Below are 19,103 nucleotides of genomic sequence, written 5' to 3'. Positions count from 1 at the left end.
CAACAGACAACCAAGGTCACTTGTGATTATTGCGGGTTAAAGCTTTGGTAGTGAATTGTTTTAAGTGCAATAATCGGATGTCAGATGCTGAAGGAGGGTCCTTACCATCAGGTAGTCGCAAGCAACATACTGTATATGGACGGCTACTATGGACAATCGTAATGTGATTAAAGTTGTGGTGCTGCAGGAGATGGTACCAGGCCCACCTTGAGATTTTATGACCTGAATAGTAGCACTTGAAAATGGAGCTGTTCCCCAGGTTGAGATCACATGCTGCAGCTCGAGTGCCGTACTGGGTATTATCTTGCTAAGCGTGTGTACGTGCTTGCATGCGTGCGCATGTGTGTGCGTATGATGATGAGGCCTCGGCCCCTTGGCAGCCCAGAAGAGTTTGAAAATTGAAATAAGGACAAAGGCAAGTGGACATCCCAGGAAAAACTAGGCCATGGAATTCAATTAGCCACGTGAGGCAAACAAACCCGATCCCCCTAACACACACACACGCACGCACGCACGCACGCACCCCCCCCCCCACACACACACGCACACACGCACACACACACACAAGGTCTCCATTGATTCCAAATTCATATGTAACACATTGAATCAAACCTCACTTTGGAGCAGAGCTGAGTGACAAAGCTTTTCCACCCAAAACAACCATCACCCTACCACTAGCAGTTTTCACCTCATAAATAAATGTGTAGGTAGCGTAAAACGATGCTGATGAAATCCCAGCGCAATTAAAAATGCATAAAGCCCAAAACGAACCAATACAGTACAGTACAGACATACCACAGGTCGAGGCGCTCTGACAGGTCTGGAGTGGGCAACCAAACGGGCCAGAGTGTCCTCTTCACCCGGCCGCTCAACAACGTGAGCATCGTATGCCACCACGATGGACACCTCCTGCATCATCTCGACTCCTGCTCGCTCGCACCCAGCAGCGAGGAGGAAGCGGAAGAGAAGAAATGAACCAAGATGAGGAAGCGCGTGTCGGGAACCCAAGAAAGAAGCGCGCGGCTGACAGCGCTCGCTTCTCTCTCTGATAGAAGAGGAGGCGACTGGCTGCTTTCAAGAGTCTCTCACTCAGGAGTTGAGCCCTGCCCACTGAGCGCAGGGTGGCGGGGGAAGTGAGTGAACAGTACAACACACCTGTTTGTTTCTCAACCCCCCTCCATCCCCTCCCTGAAACACTAGCAGTGCATGACAAAGGAGGATGATGACTTTGCTTTTCCTTCTTTTCCGCTGACCGATTCCTTCTCATTTCCTCTCCTTTTTAGACAGTCTGAAATATTTATTTAATTGAATCCAACATCACGAGAGTTCTTTCTAACGCTTTGTTCACACCTATACTAGAAGCACATAAAAGGGAAGCTGTCGAGCAGAATTGCTTGTTTTTCCTGACGACATATGATTGTTTTATGAGGCCAAAACAAGCTTCCCCTTCGGCAGATGCACAATTCATTTTGCTCTTCAAATGACTGAAGGTGTAGAATATACATGTGATCTTTAAAAAAAAGAAAAAAAAGGGGCGGGGGGATAATTTATCGTTGTTTTACACTAGCAATCCGGTGAAACCTGTTTCCCATGTCATTTTGTCTGAGTGTTACAGCGGATTAACAACTGTGAACAATGAACCCATTGCTGCCAATTGTAATCATGGAGCAATTGGCAGCTATGATTACCTAAAATGTGAGGGAAAGCATTTATACATACACATACTTGTGTAACGGAGTGATATCACAGTTGTGACATCCGCCACACATACATATACTGTACATTTATACACGCGCACATGTGCGATATGGGCCAACTTTCAGATTTCAATATTTTTCCAGGTAACTCAATATCAGTACGGTAACAATATTACGATGTGTGATGTGAAAACTAAGCTTTTTTTGTTTCTTCCCAGAAAAAGCAATATATGAATCCAAAAGGATGTGGCAATTCTTTTTTTCTTCCTGACAACCATCAACATGAACCAAGTTGACAATACATGATGAAAAAAATGAACTCAATTCATGTCGTAGTTCAACTGTGCCTTAATGATAAATAATTTTATGCTACAACAGAAGTGTTTGCTGTTTATGTGCATGCGTTAACTCCTTGTGTGTTGTTCTGTTACAATTTGCCCATGCATTTATCATAGTTTGAGTCGTAAAGCCCGCCGCACAAGGCACAATGCGTCAGAAGACGACTTAGATTAGGGGAAGGAAAAAAACAAAACAGTTGACCACTCACCCAATGCTATGTGTGGACTGCCAGCAATTCGTGTTTATTATTTTTAATCCACAGAAAGAAAAGTGACAGTCAAGGAAGAAATAGAACATGAGCGATAGACAGATCGACAGATAGACAGACAGACAGACAGATAGATAGTCCATAATAAACATGTTTCTGAAAGAAAACACCCAAAGCTCACTGTTCCTTCAATTCAAACAATCTTTATATCTATTCTTTTCATCTGCAAAAATCTGTATGTATTTAGACGGTGATATTGAGTCAAAGAAAGAGCTCCATTTTGAGGCAAAAGTTGAGCATATGACTTTTGAAAACCCAAGTCACCACACTCGCTTCAGTCGAAAATATGCCAAAGATCTTGAGAAATTCTTCCCATAATCCTCAAAAAAGCTAAGCCACCCTATTACTTTTGATGAAGCAAAGGTGGCAGGGAATGTGTTTGCTATTTTAAGCAGCTTACAAAGTTCAGCTTATCTGCTTTATACGCCGACAGAGGAAAAAACATTTAAAAAGGAGATGGAGTGAAGAGAGAATAAACTTGGTTGGCAATGGAACGGTTTCCAGGATTTTGGTTTGTTTCCTCATTGTATGCTGCTTTGTTTAATTTATTGCGTTAACAATTTTTGATCCAAGTGCCATTCAGATTTTGATTCCGCACGGATGTAAATTAGAATCTTACAGTCCGTACATTTCTTTTAATTCAAGTTCTCGTTTGTTGGCTTTCACGTTGCAGGCAAATGATTCTGATTGGCTGAAATGACCTCACGTAAGGAATTACAGCAATGTCTACGGCTTAAATGTGCGTAACCTTCTGCAAACGTCGTTTTATCGATTATTTCATCTCATAGTGGTGCACATATTTAGCGTTAAAATGACTGGTCGGGGATGGCAATGGCTAGTGATGGAAAAAGTGGAAAGGGGCATGGCCTGGACGGGGCGACCAATCACAACAAGTAAGACATCATACACGTCCAATCGCAGGGCTGTTTACAATCGGAAGATGGAAAGACTGATCGGGAGAGCTCGTGAAAACTCGACGATAAGCTACTTGACCCCCCCTAAAATTTTCTCAACGGATTTAGACGATTCACAAAAATGATCAATTTAAGAAATAAAACGGCGGATTTCCGCGTATCCGTGGAAAATTGCCATCCCTGACTGGCTCAATGAAACTTGGGCAATCATTTTGACTTTATGCTTGGCGAGCTGGCATATATATTGACTTAACAGTTAAAAACATAAATACGAATCTTGTGGAAGAAGAAAGCAAAATTTTCCCCTCATTCTTTCCAATCCATATCTTCACTGCCCAATTCTCTCATTTTGAATGACTTTCTCATTATAGTACTGCCCAGGGGGAATATTCCATTTCATAAACTGAAGAGTGACTTGTCTAAAAATAGACAGTAGAAGGAAGAAGGAAGCTTCAGAAAATGCACCTTGAGGAGTGCAAACAACAGCCTCATCTGCCAAGAACATGATATAAGGCCAACGGAATCTATGAATCTGTCCCACAGCTATTGCCAACATCCCAACTGGATGATTCAATGTGTCCAACGTTGCTTTGAAATCATCAAAACAAGTATGAATGTAAAAAGAAAAAAACACTGTATAGTTCAAGAACACAAGTTGTTTGATGAGCTTGTGCATGCGTACACAACAAACAGTATCAATGTTTTGTTTTGTGTTTTTTTATGGAAAAAGTATTTTACAGAACTGAAATGCTCAAGCTAAGAATGAGATTCCATGTCACTTGGGACTGTATTGCAATCGAGAACAAAATGGTACAGAAGCACCAAAGATAAACATGACACACTGCAGGATGACCTGTGCTGAGACACCCCTAAACAGCCACGCGTGTCACCAACAAGCTTTCAAAGAGAGAACATTCAAATCGTCTTTGGATAGTAGACGGAAAAAAAAAATGCCTGAAATGTAAAATATTTACTGTATGTAGGTTCAAGGAGAACAACAATGGGAAAGGGTGGAGGGAACGTTATCTATTTCATCTGCCAACTCTTTCCTCTCTCTCACTCTCTCTCTCACACATACATACAGGCACACACAACTCACAAGGACGAAATCAAATGTATTACATTGTGGACTGGTTTGGGTCTCTGGTGACCTCAGCAAATTTTTAAAAAAGTCTCACTCACGTCAAGAGGAGGATGATAACATGTTTGTGTGTGGGTACATAGCATAGAGGAATGTCAGCGAAAGACAGTGGCAAAATTATGATTGGTGTGCATGGAAGCCACCTCGTTTCTGATAAAACTATGATAAAGTAAATAACAATGAACAATAATTGTCAACAAAGTTCCATAAAAGCCACAGGAAGAAAAAGTTATAAACTCCGTCAGCAGGACACATAGTGGAGAAAGCTGCCTGGACACCCTGGAGCTGTGCGATGGATGGCATTTTAAGGGTAATGGCTGAAGAAAAACTAAATGAAGACTTTGGAGTGGCCTCAAAGTCCTGATCTGAATCCTATTGAGATGCTGTGTCATAACCTTAAAAAGGCGGTTCATGCTCCAAAACCCTCCAATGTGGCGGAATTACAACAATTCTGCAAAGATGAGTTGGTCAAAATTCCCCCACAGCGCAATGAAAAACTCATTGCAAGTGATCGCAAATGTTTGATCGCAGTTGTTGCTGCTCAGGGTGGTCCAACCAGTTATTAGGTTTAGGCGGCAAACACTTTTTCACACATAGGCCATGTAGGTTTGGATTTTATTTTCCCTTAATTACCGGTAATAAAAAACTTGAACTTATGAACTGCATTTTGTGTTTACTTGTGTTATCTTTGACGAACATTTCAATTTGTTTGATGATCTGAAACATTTAAATGTGACAAACATGCAAAAAAAAAAAAGAAATCAGGAAGGGGGGCAAACACTTTTTCACACCACCGCATATCTTGATATCGATATGATAAAGACATATAGTCCAGCCCTACTGGCTGCTGTCATGTGTTTTTAAAGTTTTAGTGAATCTGTTTGAATGAAGAATCTTAATAAATGGTCAATTGTACTGAAGCGTTATTACAGAAACTATGTGAAACTTTTGTGATCGCTGTTAATCGTTAAACACAATCCGGACTGAAATCAGTGCCTGGCTAAAAGGAAGATGAGCGCTTACTGCATGTGCTTGGAAAGAGTCAAACCTTTATGTTGCAAGCTTGTTCCATCAGCCTTCTGGCATTCTCTGCAGCTCTGTAGCGTTTGGGAAGCTGGACTCTGAAGAACTTGAGAGCACCTTCAAAGTCTGCCTGCAAGAGATCCTCTTTGGATGTCTGCAGGTAAACAGGTGAGAAGGAGAGCGGAGGGGGAAAAATTTGTCATGCTTGATACTTTTTTCCTCCAAATTGTTCACTTTTGTATTTCACTTGATTGGAACTACATACACGCATTACACAAATGCAACATATTGGACATGACATAGATCACAGACGAATGTTCTCACCGTATTAGGTTCTTCGTGTATATACAAACTACGGATGCACGTCGCTGCAGGCATCACCAAACAAGGTGCACCATGGGTGGCCACTGCGGTCTGATGCATTGCTACTCTCGGACGGATTATTTTTTAAAATTCATCGGGCCATTGGTAACCGACTTATATGATAAGGACATGATACATAATTTTATGGATCATTGTGATGTAGATTCGTGCCGCCTATGCCTTTACGATTCATATGTTATCCATTTTAAAGGCTGATCACCCAAGACCAAATGTATTTAAATAAATATAGACAAGGTTTGCCAGAAAACCTCAAGGACTGAGGGTTACAAGATTTGAAATTTGAAATTTTCCCTTTCAATGTGGCCCAGACGATTGACCGGCACGTCTACAACGTGATACTGCGGCCTTTACTCCATTCAGTGTGTGAAAAGAGGCGAGGGTTGTGACAGGGCAACTCATGCCTGCTTCACCATGACAACGCGCCTGCTCACAATGAATATCTATTTAACAGTTCCTTCCAAAGGGCGATGTCGCTATTCTGGAGAGACCCTTGTGATCACCCGACCTGGCTCTGTATCTTTTATTTATTTTTTTGCCATTTCAAGTGGGTCATCAAGGGGTCTCGTTTTGAAGATATGGAAACCATTAAGGATGTGAAATCAGAACTGCAGAGGATCTCGGAAGGACCATTCCAGGCAGCGTATGGAGGCTTTACAGAGAAGGCAAGGAAAGTGTGTTAAGACTACAGAGATTTTAGTTTGAATGAGAAAATTTGGATTTTGTGACACAAGTTTCGGAACTTTTCAGACATACTGTACATCGTGTACACGCACGCGCGCACACACACGCGCGCGCACACACACACACACACACACACACACACACACACACACACACACACACACACACACACACACACGTTCCAAATACTGTAAAACTTTGAACAGCATTTGTTTGGCACAAATCTACTCCATTAATCCCATTTCATTGTAAATGAAAGTGCCCCTACTGAATAATGAAAACAGCCTGGAATTTGTGAGATGACTGTAACTCTCATAGTTGCTATACTGTATTACACTTAACTAAGACTTCCAAAACACAAGCCAGCAGTGGGCAATGTGCAATGGATGCACATCACCACTTAGTGAACACTAAAATATAGCCACGGATGTCCTACTTTCCATAAGAAATTAAAACAAGAACACAATTTCCTGCAATGATCACATTATGATGATCGGACAGCTAGCGCCATGAATGAATAAGTGTAGGTGTTTTTTTTAAATATTGTTGTAAGTAAAGGGTAATATCACCAAGTACCAAATGAAACCTCAATACCACCATCTTGTGGGGGAACTCTATTAGTGTGCATCAGTTGGTCCTACCTTTGACAACTAATATGGAGGCATTGAAGTGAAGAGATCATGCAGTCACCCAAACAGACTTGCAACATGTAACTTTTGGAAACACATACTGTACCGATATGTTATCAGGTGGACGGAGAGAAGCTTATTGCATTCACGCGCAAGCCCTTTACTCCACTCCTGCTAACTCTGAACATGGAACATTCCCAGTCCCCGTTCTCACCGCGAGCAGTTTAGGGACAAAGAGTCGATGCCCCATCCCAAGTAGATCCATCACTTTACAGAAGGAATCCGCTGAGGCCTGACTGCTTTGGGCCTTTTCTTCTGTCGTCCCCTCTCCATCCTCCACTGACCTTCGCACTGCTGGAAGTTGCAGAGGAGGCGTCAGGGCCGAAAGAGGAGGCGGAGAGGGCACAGGGGAGGGGATAGGAGAAAAGGGCGGAGTTGGAGAGGGCAAGGGAGAAGGGCGGTCCCTCTTTGGGGTTAGGGTGGCGTATGACTCCAGCGTGTCGTCTGAAATGTCCCACTTGGTCTGGTGAGTTAGATGACAGATGAGGTCGTAGCAAAGACGTAATTATCCACTGAGGAGTCCAAACGATGAGAGTTCTGCTGAACCAAGACTCGAGACTACTCGGTCATTGGACAGTATTGACCACATCCACCGGCACAGCCAATGTGGATAATAATAAGAACGAGATGAGATGACGGCGTTTTCATCCCACCACCGTCAGAGCCCAGATGTGACTATTCGTTGCGCCAATGTTAGAAGTAATAAAATTAGGAAAAGATGCCGTTGGTTGCATAACGCTGTCTTCAACCTGCAAGCCACTCTTAAGTTGCTGCAATAACAATCTCAGTCCGGTATGCCGTTGCTAAGCAACAACGCTGCTCAACACGTGGGTTGCTGCTCCAACAAACAGCAGCAACGGACACATAATCTGCTTTTTTCTTATTTTCCCTTAATTCTTAGACTTCGAAAAGGAAGGAAAAAAATTCCCATCAGTAAGCATGAGTGAAAAGTGAGACGACACAACACTCAATAGTTTTTCGAACGTGCTGCCAATATGGAGGCTGCACTTGAAATGAAGCTGACAATATTCCGGAATATTTTTGAAATGCAAATCCCCTACCAAAAAACAAAAACAAAAACAAAAACAAAAACAAAAAACCCAATATAACGGTATGGATCCTATAACGAGAGAAGCAGGAGTGACATCCTTTTGCTGTGGCAGTATGGCAAGGGACGAGGTAGAAAAAGATCTAACTCAAGTAAGTACAGCTGCTGTGGCGAAGACAGTATGGACTCCACAGTTCCTCAAGCAGATCTCCATTAGTAGATGCTGTGTAGTGGTCTGCAGATCCTTTAGATGGAAGACAGCTCCTTTAAATGGAAAGTCATTTGATTCTCAACAACACAGGCTAAATGGACGCATCTGTGAGTCAGTGAATAGGCTTGTGTTATCGGGAGCGATTGTTCTGGTCAGCAACTGGGGCGAGGCAAAGCAAAAGAAGAGAGAGAGAGAGAAAAAAAAGCATGAAAACACACAGTGTTTCCCGGCCACTGCCAGTCTTGTTGTCAATGTCTCTTTGTGATGCTAACAGCTAATGGCTAGCAGCTAGCAGGTCATCTTTGCTGCAATCCGTTTGCTGGTTGGAGGTAGCGTGCTGCAAAAATATCGATCCAGCAGATGACTGGAGATGTGGAGGCAGTGGTTGTGGGTCAAAGCATTGAGACAGAATGAAAAACTGAAGGCGACGAGAAGAGGCTCCGCTCCATACAGGCATTTATGTTGGTAAAGAAGAACAGAATGTAAATTAGAAGAAAAAAAGAAAAATAATTTAAAAAAAGCTTTATTCCTCCACGTCCAAATAGCTGATGGTATGGTACACCTTACATTCAGTGAGTGAGGAGTGATGTGGATGATGACGGTAAAGCAGGAAAGGGAGGGAGCCGGACCCAAATGGAGGGAGGGGGATGAGAGTGGAGAGGAGAACGCGATGGAGGGAGAGAGAAGCGGATAGAATGTCGTCATGGCTGGCCAATAGGAGGCTGGCAGTGGAATCCTATTCCACCCACCTAACATCCTCATTTGTTCCCAATCCCTAGTATTGCCTCCACGTTGGACCTCTTTTTGGTAAAGTGTATATCATTGCTCGGATAATGAACAGGAATGCATAATTATTTTAACATAATCATGTAAAATATTAATAGTATCGAAAAATATATACATGCATTGTATAGTTAAAGGTTGATTAGTTTCATCTTTCATCTAAGTTTGTTTTGAACTGCACAAGTATTTCCTTTCTTTCTTTAGTACATTTTAATTCATTACTCCTACTATTAGTAGCAGTAGTATTACGACTTCGACTACAACTACTACTAATAATATGATGAACTTACAAGGTTGTTGTGTTACTGTTTATGTACAATTATTGGTGCATGAGAGAACCCGTTCTTATTTTTCCTTTTCTGATCCTCTCGTACAATATTTTTATGTTCACGACAATACAAATTTGCCAGAAATAGAGAATGTCAAGCTTAGGATTTAAAAAAATGCAAGACCGCAGCTTGAATTAACTGTGCAAGATATGGGCAACAGCCTTCCCCTTGAAAATGAGCTTCTGACGCCAACAGATACGAAATTATTGCACTGCACCGATTTCTGATCAATGAAACAGACAAATGTGTCATACAGTGCTCACTAGGTAATGTATTGCAATGTATCATTGTTTTTCAGACCATGAACAGTCATGGTTTCATGAAATAAAATGCAAAACACAATCAAAGTACATGCAAGAACAAACCTATATAAAAAGCAGTGCTGAGAAATGGGAAGAATTAAGAGCCATTGTGCTTTTTAGAATGAATGAGCCATCAATCGCAGGATGCAAAATGGCTTTTACGGTAATTAGCAGTTAGCTAGTAAATGGAAATCAGTCAGTCGTCTCTGGGCGGAAGGCCTATGCCATGATATATGGCTACTCCAATCGCACAAACTACATTATGCCCCATTAAATAAGAGTGGATGTACTGGCTTATTATTTCCATTTGTTCATTCAATTCACCTCAAACTTTTGTCTTCACAACTCACTGAAGTTTGAATTGTGTTTTGTTCATTTTTTTTCATGATAAAGAAAAAGAAGAAAAGATGAGCTCAGGCCAGATCACTCTTTATTAAAATCTGTCTGTCTGTCTGTCAAGCTATCGAGCTATCTGTCTATCTGTCTGACTCTTTTATTAGATAAATTATACACTCATCCATCTATCTATCTATCCACCTATCTATCATTATTATTTGTCAGATCAGTTATCAAATATACTTCAATACATTAAAAAATATATACATTTAAAAATTGATAATAGCAACGCATCTTGGTAATATAAATTCGTCTTTACCATGTGTGTAAATTAATTTGAGTATGTTGATAATTTCATTTATGCTGTACGGTCTGGAATTATATTTTTTACTGGACCAAATATAAGTTACAATATTTGTATTTAGAAGAAAAATACATCTTGGTAGTGATACAAATATGAATTAAGGGCAGTGATCTTCTATTACAGAATTGATACATTTAACATGATACCCAACATTGTATAGATTAAGGTCCTCATTACAAATGAACTTCACCTGTTATGGTTGCAAATGTAGCATTTTCCTTTTCAAAAGTCAAAAGCATGAATAAATCAATTGATTATATTACTTGTATAAAGATGGTAACACTGTACTCGAAAGAAACATTACATTCAGATGCACATATCGGAAAATAGTACTGCAATGCGAATTATATTACAGTTTGGAAGGAATTTGCCCAAAACTGCTGGTAAGATCCGCACTGATTGTTCCTTTTTTCTTGTGTGAATACTTTTAGATTCCAGAGATTGATGTGAAACTGGAGAGAATTCTGTTGCTGTGAACGATGTCTGGAAGTAAGTATGACTCGAAAAGTCTTAAGCACTTCTTCCAATCCTTTTTGAACATGATTCATATTGAACTCATTGTGTTGTTGTCATTGTTAAGGGTCTAATTTTATTTTATTATATTAATCGTGGAATTAAGTGGACACCAAGCCTAGAGGACAGAAGAAAGCTTGTTCTCTGTGTTCTGCAATACATGAATAAAGATGATTGATGATTGCCCACAATCAATCTTCCATATGCAATATGACTGTGCCGAATGAATCAATACAACAAACCACAAGAAGATCTGGTAACACAACAAACAGGAATTCCACACCACTCAGACAAAAACAACAAAGTGGTTCAGAGAAAACCTGCACTCATTTCAGACCGTGGGTTCTGTTTTGATGATCATTGTTTGATCTTCTATCAGAATGGAAGTGTTACGGACAAGTGCGCAAGGCATTGTCGGCCATCGAAACGTTGAGTGCCTGTGATCACAGCTGTGCATATATTGTTTAGGATAATGAAAGTACCAGAAGTACCAGAAGTGTTGATGGAGACCATATACAACACACACTCCATACGACACAAGGCAGAGAGGTTAAGAGTGTATCGCCATCCCCTGTGTCAAATTGTCAATGTGTCAAGAATCCCCAAAACATGAAAGGAGGAGTGACAATGAAAATAAAAAAAGATCTCTCCCTCAGCTGCAGCTACTACAGCCACTCGACTCCACCATTCAGTTTTACAAAACACCATTGAAGCACTGTGCATAGGGAAGTGTATATCCCCATGATCACTGCTCGATGATGCTTTGTGTTTTGGTTGTCAAACCTAAATGTGGACGGGAAATTGAAAAAAAAAATGCTGTCGACAGGAACAATCGAGCTATTTTAAGTGGAAGGTGTCTCAATGAATGAGGTGAGGTTACTAACCTTGAGCAGAGCCAAGGCAACATTGAAGATGACGTTCAAACCCTGCAACACAAATAAATAATCTCCTCAATCAGTCAAATATAAAAAATAGGTCAAAAGAAAACATTTTATTTGCCGCCACGTTAAAATCAGGAACACATTAAAAGCGGATTAATATGTGAATTAGTGCTTGGACTAAGATGTCTCTCCCATACATCATAAATGTGATTATGACACAAGAGAATGCACAGCTGGTAGCTCTGCGGGAACACCCACGTCTCCTTAGTCTCTGTGATGAGTTCACATGGCAACACCGAGCTAAAAATATCCAGACAGCACTAAAAATAAGGAAGGCCACGGGGAGTGCTGTCTTCACGCGCTGATTTGCAGAGGCCTCAAGATGGCGCTACAGCGCTGAGTCAGGATCGAAGAGGTTTGTGTTTGGAGAACCCGTGTGAGAGGGAAATGGATTTATACAAGAGGGGAGGATAAATGCACAGAAAGCGGGGCTGTGATTATAGACTGGGAACGCGACATGGCAGATTAGAGGAGAAATAGTAAAGGTGGAATGAAATCCACTGGAAGATATTCAATGTTGAAAATGATGAACTCATTCTGGCTATTGTGTTTTAGGTCATTATCATGTGCACGTTAAACGTGGTGTTATATTCACAATGAATGAGCTGTTAATTATCATGATGAAAGTGTTTCTTATTGCTATTCGTGGTTATTTTAACTGTCGTCAGGTATGACATCACGCTCTACTGGATATCTCACAAGACCACACCTCAGAGAACATCTCGAAAGATGAATTCCACAAGACTATTTGGTTAAAACCTTATTTTGTTTTCTCTTTTAAGAGAGCTGCTCATTTTTGACGCTCCGCATCAATGTAATTTGCCACCGATGTGCTTGTCCTTGCAATTCCTGGACAAAGAGTCGGTTTTGCTGGTTGATGCATATGGGCCATGTGGTCAGACATTTAGAACATTCATATCTGCCCCGGCCAGTGTGTACAATACAGCCAAGTCTACTTTGAGTCGGAAAATAATGCCACAAAGTCATTTGCGTTTAGTCTTTATACTGTTTCGTCAGTAAAGGTCTTATAGCACAGGTGTCAAAGTCAAGGCCCGGGGGCCAGTTCTGGCCCTTCACATCATTTTATGTGGCCCGTAAAAGCAAATCAAGCATGTCAAGTTCCATGTTGCTTGCTAAAGTCTGAACCCAGATTTCAAACTGTCATATGTAATCCGCAATAACAGTCATTATTTTTGACTTCTGATTTTAAAACTAGTTAGCCATCAATTGGTTGTGCGCTGTATATGTAATATGTGGAGGTGATGAAACATTTATATGGTTTCCCAAAATTCATAACGGCCCTCCAAGGGAAACCGTAACTACAATGTGGCCCACGACAAATGAGTTTGACACCCCTGTCTTATAGGTTGGCAACAATTTGACCCTGGACCTAACTACAGTATTTCTATTTCCAACAGTGGTTATTTAACAAGGAAAACGTGAACACAGAACGGTGACGGTGTAGAGAAAATAATACATAAGGAGAACAGCTGTCAAAGTAGCAGGAGATGAGAGTGGAGGTTTAACGAACAGATTCTTATCATGCGGTTCAATGGCTGAGAAAAACCTGGGAAGCTTCTTATTGTTCTGCTGGGGGCAAGTGGGAGGGCAGGAAGAGTGGGAGGAAAAGAAAAAAAAAGAGGCAATGAGAAAATGTATTTTTGAAAAACAGGCCAGGACAGATGAGAGGGGCAAACATGTTTTACCAAAATGAGTCAACGTATTTGTCAGAGAAGTTTTGAACATTTTGAATGATTCTAATTTCTAAATTGATACTAGAAGTTTTAAGAATTTTCATTACATGATCTAGAAATCAAGACAATATATTTTTTTTCTTTACAGCACTTAACCGTATTATGTACAAACTGAATTCCAATGACGTTGGAACATTGTGTTAAACATAAATAAAAGCAGAACACAATGACTTGCAAATCACGTTCGACCTATATGTAAATTACTGCACTACAAAGGCAAGATAGTTAAGGTTCAAACAGATAAACACGATTCTGTTTAGCAAATACTCATTATATTAGAATTTTATGGCTGCAACACCTTCCAAAAAAGCTGGGACATGTAGCAAAAAAGACTCAAACTCCTATTTGTAACCTCGCAGAGATGAAGAGGCGAGCTTTTTACTTAGCATGTTCAAAACAACGTCCCAACTTCAATGGAATTGTGTTCGGAATTGCTTACGTTGGTGTGATGATTAACAAGATACCCGTATAGCTTTCTTGGCTTGTTCAAATTCACATTTCTCGTTCTCGCTTTTAAGTAACAATAAAACAACCGCATGTAACTGTACTTTCATAAGCCCAAGAACTGTTGAAAAAATGTGTGGCACCCTATTTGTGTTGACTTGCCCATCTGTTAGTTGACAGATTGCTTCCGAGTTAATGGAGGGTGAAGAGTCATTATGAGCATGATTTCTGTAGAGTGGAAGGTTCCATTAATGCTATGAAGACCATCCATCTAATTTCTATACAGTATACATCAGTGGTGCCAAACTCATTTTAGTCGCGGGCCAATTTAGAGTTACGTCTTCCCTCGGAGGGCCGTTATGACAGTGAAACCACAAAATGATCACTTGTACACAACCAATTAATAGATTACTAGTTTTGAAGTCAGTCAGTTACAATAGTTTGTTCAATTATTGTTCAAGTGAGTCTAAACAGGGTAACAAAAACGGCAAAATCTCAACATTATTTATTACACATGGCAATCTGACATTTCGGTACAGATTTTAGCAAGTTGACACAAATGATTTGCTTTCGCGGGTCACATAAAATGACCTGGCGGGCCGCATCTGGCCCTTGGGCCTCGAGTTTGACACCTGTGTCGTTCATGATGCTCTTGTGGGTTATGGCTGTGTTGGAGCCTATTCTAGTTGACAAGGCAAGGCGCACCCACAACTGGTCATCAGCTAATCACAGGGTTCAAATTAATCATATTGACATTGAACCTCACATGCATGTTAGGAAATACCCAGAAAACACCCACACAAAGAAGGGACGAACATGTAAATTCCACACAAGAAGGCCAGATCCCGGATTCAAAATCCCGACTCCCATCTTGTGAGGATATGCCAACATCCCGTCCGCCATGGATTCATGTATCATTCAGCTCTTCACCATAATAATCTTGCTGCATGCCTGGCCTCTGTGCAAAGGTTGATCGAAATCGATATCCATCCTATTGAATGTTTTATTCAACAGTCAAAATGACTGCTGTTTAATGTGTGGGATGAAACACTAGATCACGGCACTAGGTGGGATTCCAAATGTAATCAAGGAATATATTCTGCAATGCTACCTTTAATGAATGGGATTAGGTGATTTGAGCGAAAATGTAATCTAATCCCTCGTGATGACACTATGAATAATTTTAGGCATGAGATGTGATATGAAGGAGCTGCTGAGGGAAAGGGTTTGTTTTGATGCGCTCATCTACTTAACCTAGTGTATAGATAATTGTATTAATACGTTATGTATGGCCGAGTGGACTGTAGACAAGACAAATGCTATTAATGCACAATAGGCATTCTCATGCCATTATACCCACTAAAAAAAACACCATCAAAGAACAGGATTTTACAGACACAATCTTTCTAAATATCAGAATCAGAATCAGGGCAGGGTAAGGATTCCTAATAGCTTTGTATTTACGATTTTGGCAACCTAAAAGCCTGATTGGCAAATCTCGACTGATTAGGCAGTGTAGAAAGATCAAATCAAAGGGCAGGGTGCATCCACTTTGGATTGATGCTGATGGTTATATAGCTAGCTGTACCTTCTACTTAGGGCCTTGACACCGACTGTGTATGATCCAAACTAAACAACTCCCTTTCAGCGGTCTCTTTGTCCATTTTGTAGGCAACTGCTCATACTAACCTTGCTCTGGCCATACTGCCTATTGCTTCCTTGATACTATTTCCCCTCACTTAGAAAAAAAATCGATCCCAATTTCAGTATAATGTAGTGCACTTCTTCGAACTGTACCTCACAAAGCAGAAGATCAGTGATGTGGAAAACCATGCAAAGGGGGAACTTGGCAGTGAAGAGGGTGAGGAACCACTGGGAAGCATACATGTGTGCCTCCAGGTTCAGTTCTTGGAAATGGGACCAGAGTTCTGGTTGCTGTTCCTAGAAAAGAAGAAGAAAAGTGAGAGGGATAAGACGGGAGACTTGATAAACAGGAAAACAAAATCAATTGCAAACAATCAGTGTAAACACGATTATGCAATACAGTGGACCCCTGCTATTGGCGGAGGATAGACGGGGACAGGGCCAGCCTGCGAATAGCAACAATTCCATCTAGAATTGATACCCCTTATCAATGTGTTGGGAAGATTTATGTAAAAACCTCCAATGGGTGTTTTCCACAAATGGGGGTTGCCCCGCCCAAACCGCCCCCCCCCAAAGAAAACAAAAATAACCAAAACAAAAAAATGTTTAAAAAATAATTTAAAATACTGAAAAAAAACCCCAGTTGAATAGGTCAATCCATTGGTACTAATCCGCGAGTATCCAAGTATAGGGGTTGGGGGGGGGGGGGTGCACTGTGCTGCAAAGTAAAACAGCAATTATGTTAAAGGAGACATGAATGCACAATTCAAAACCTGTCTAGAACAAGCCTTTTGACTGAAGTACCCCGAGGATAAAAAAAAAATAAAAAAAATCAAAGCACACATATCAATATGTTTTTACAGAACTGCTGAAATCAGCCTGTTGGGGTGGAGTGGGGGGGGGGCTGTCCAATATTATAGTGACACAAATGGCATATTGAATTTACTCAATTTTATCTTGTCAAGTGGTTGCATGTAATACTATCATTTGGATCCAGATGCAATTTTTAATTAGACTGTCAATCTACTTTAAAAAAAAAGGATCTAAATCCAGATGATTCTATTGTGTGCGACCACTTGACAAAATAAAGTTCAGTAAATTCAATACACTATTTCTTTGAGTGTACACAAACAAGCCGATGTCCATCCCAGGCCTTTCTATTGGGGATGCGCCCACCTGGAGCATTACCACAATGGCCAGGAGTGTAGCTGGAAGGTTAGCAGCTAGCCAGCCGTGCTCTGGCCCAGAGTCTGGGAAAAAAATGGCAATGAAAAGTGCCCCCAATGGGCTCTTTGCACCTAATGGTGTGACCTCAGATCAAACAAGACAGAGAACATTGTTGTGTGTGCAAATCATCATCCAAAGAGATGACGTTTCCGACCATCGCTAGTGAAATTGCTAATACATATCTGATGTAAGCACAATGATAGGAAGAATACTGAAACTAAGCACCTTGACTATGAGTTTGGACAAATCCCCAAAACATTGCATGTAGAATAATGCAGTTTCTCAAAACTGGACAGGACCGGGCCGTATGTCGGTAATGCGGGAGACTACATGCAAAGAGCTCATTCATTCACAGCCGTGCTAGAGGACATTAAAACCTCCCAAGAAATATTACATGGCTGACTAATGATGGGTGGGTAAGCATGCCAGAAACCCAAGTAAAGGTATCATAGTACGCCCGTTTTCCTTGACATGTCCCCTTTAAACAAAAACTTTTCTGACAAACTGAGCTATACCTGTGTAAAGCTAACAAGAATCCTTGACAAATGTCTTTAGAACAAGCAAAGGGGAAATTATGGAATCACTCAATTCTGAGGGAAAAAAATGGAATAATGAAAACAACAACAACAAAAGAACACTTCAACACGCCACAAGCACTTTGATGTGGCCTTTATAACAGCTCGCAGTCTCAGAGGCACTTAGGGAGTGATCAACAGTACTCTTCATTAATCTGGCTCCAACTTCCTGTGATTGCTTTTGCCAGATCAGCTTTGCGGGTTATAGCCTTGTCATGGACCACTTTCTTCAGATTTTGAGATCCGAACTATTTGCAGTGCATCACAGACCTTGTGCGTCTTTATTCAAGGACTGTTTTCACAGTTTTTGCTCGATGGCTAGATGCATTATCATCTTGAAAAAATGAGGTCGTCGTCTCCAAATGTCCTTTCAATAGATGGGATGAGAAAAGTGTCTCAAATGTCGATGTAAACTTCTGCATTTATTGAAGCAACCGTACAATGACAGCCATCTTCCCCCAGTCCCTTTACCTGACATGCAGCCCCATATCATCAGTGAGAGTGGCAGTTTGCATGTTTTCTTCATCTCTCGCATTGGAGCCATTGATGGATTCAAGGAAGGTGGGAAGTTGGATTTTTACGACATCCGATTCGGAAAAATTGGATGAGAAAGAACTAGGAGGTCCAATTTGAGAAGTCGAGAAAAAAAAAAAAAAGGACACCGAGACCAATTTCAAAGTGACGTCACTCGACAATGGTGACCCCATGGAGTCAAAGATTATCAACAAATATCCAGCGTTATTTACTACTACATTATTATTATTATTTTATATTTATTAGTTATTCAAAATAACTTTACACAACACAATGTGTGTTATAGTGACTGCGTGAAGATATACCATTATCTCCCTGCATGAAGTTATTTGATGAAATGAACGAAATGCTTTGAAGATGTAATATTCATTTATTTATATAAATTAAGGAAATTATGAAGAAGGTTTGCTGTAAATAATCATGTGTTATGAAGCAGAACAACAAACAATTTAGCCATCTTTGTTGTCGAACGCTTTGAGGTCAGATCCCGCCCTCCTCGAATGCAGCATCTGATTCATGTCAGTCCGCTTGGTGCAACAGCTCTCCCAGTCGCTCCTGTTTAACTGCAGACTAAGGAGCCGATCTAATCTGATGCAGGTGTTAGCTTTGGGAATAGAAATTGCGGGGTGATTGCATATTTTTTCTCCCCGTAGAACTGAGTGATTCAAGTCAGTTTTTAGGAGGAAGGGAGGCTCTTTTTGCTGATGAACAGTGTTTGATAGTATAATGCTTTATGAAAGAAAATCATTCAAGAGAATCAGTGTACTGGAGAATAATTAGAGTGTGACTCAGCGAGCAAATGGGTTCTTTCTGATAAAAGCATAAAAAGGACTGTTTCTGTCAGGCAAATGCATCGTATTAAGAGGGCAGCTGAAAAAAAAAATCCATTGACGGGCAGCAAGCAGCTTGCGTCTTTGCAGTCGGAAGAACACGTGCAGAAAAGGCAGCAACTAACCGTGGAC

General features: G+C 40.8%; 1 protein-coding gene across 2 annotated transcripts in view; it reads right to left on the bottom strand.

Moving 5' to 3' along the window:
• rabgap1l (RAB GTPase activating protein 1-like) overlaps window positions 1-19,103 on the bottom strand; it is a 120,497-nt gene that overhangs the window by 16,691 nt on the left and 84,703 nt on the right. The window contains exons 17-19 of one of the 2 annotated variants that reach the window (XM_086115163.1): window positions 15,959-16,102; window positions 11,907-11,948; window positions 5,408-5,536 (exon numbers count right to left, since the gene is read on the bottom strand). In XM_086115163.1, coding sequence (XP_085971289.1) covers window positions 5,408-5,536; window positions 11,907-11,948; window positions 15,959-16,102 — 315 coding nt within the window. Of the gene's footprint in view, window positions 1-795; window positions 1,448-5,407; window positions 5,537-11,906; window positions 11,949-15,958; window positions 16,103-19,103 lie in introns of those variants that run through there. The other variant, XM_086115164.1, reaches the window with a different exon arrangement.

Source organism: Hippocampus guttulatus, chromosome 7, assembly GCF_054856545.1.
Source record: "Hippocampus guttulatus isolate MCC_2025c chromosome 7, RoL_Hgut_1.0, whole genome shotgun sequence".
Classification (NCBI taxonomy): domain Eukaryota; kingdom Metazoa; phylum Chordata; class Actinopteri; order Syngnathiformes; family Syngnathidae; genus Hippocampus; species Hippocampus guttulatus.
The sequence above is the reverse complement of the archived record's forward strand: the minus strand, read 5'-3'. Positions and strand labels throughout refer to the sequence as shown.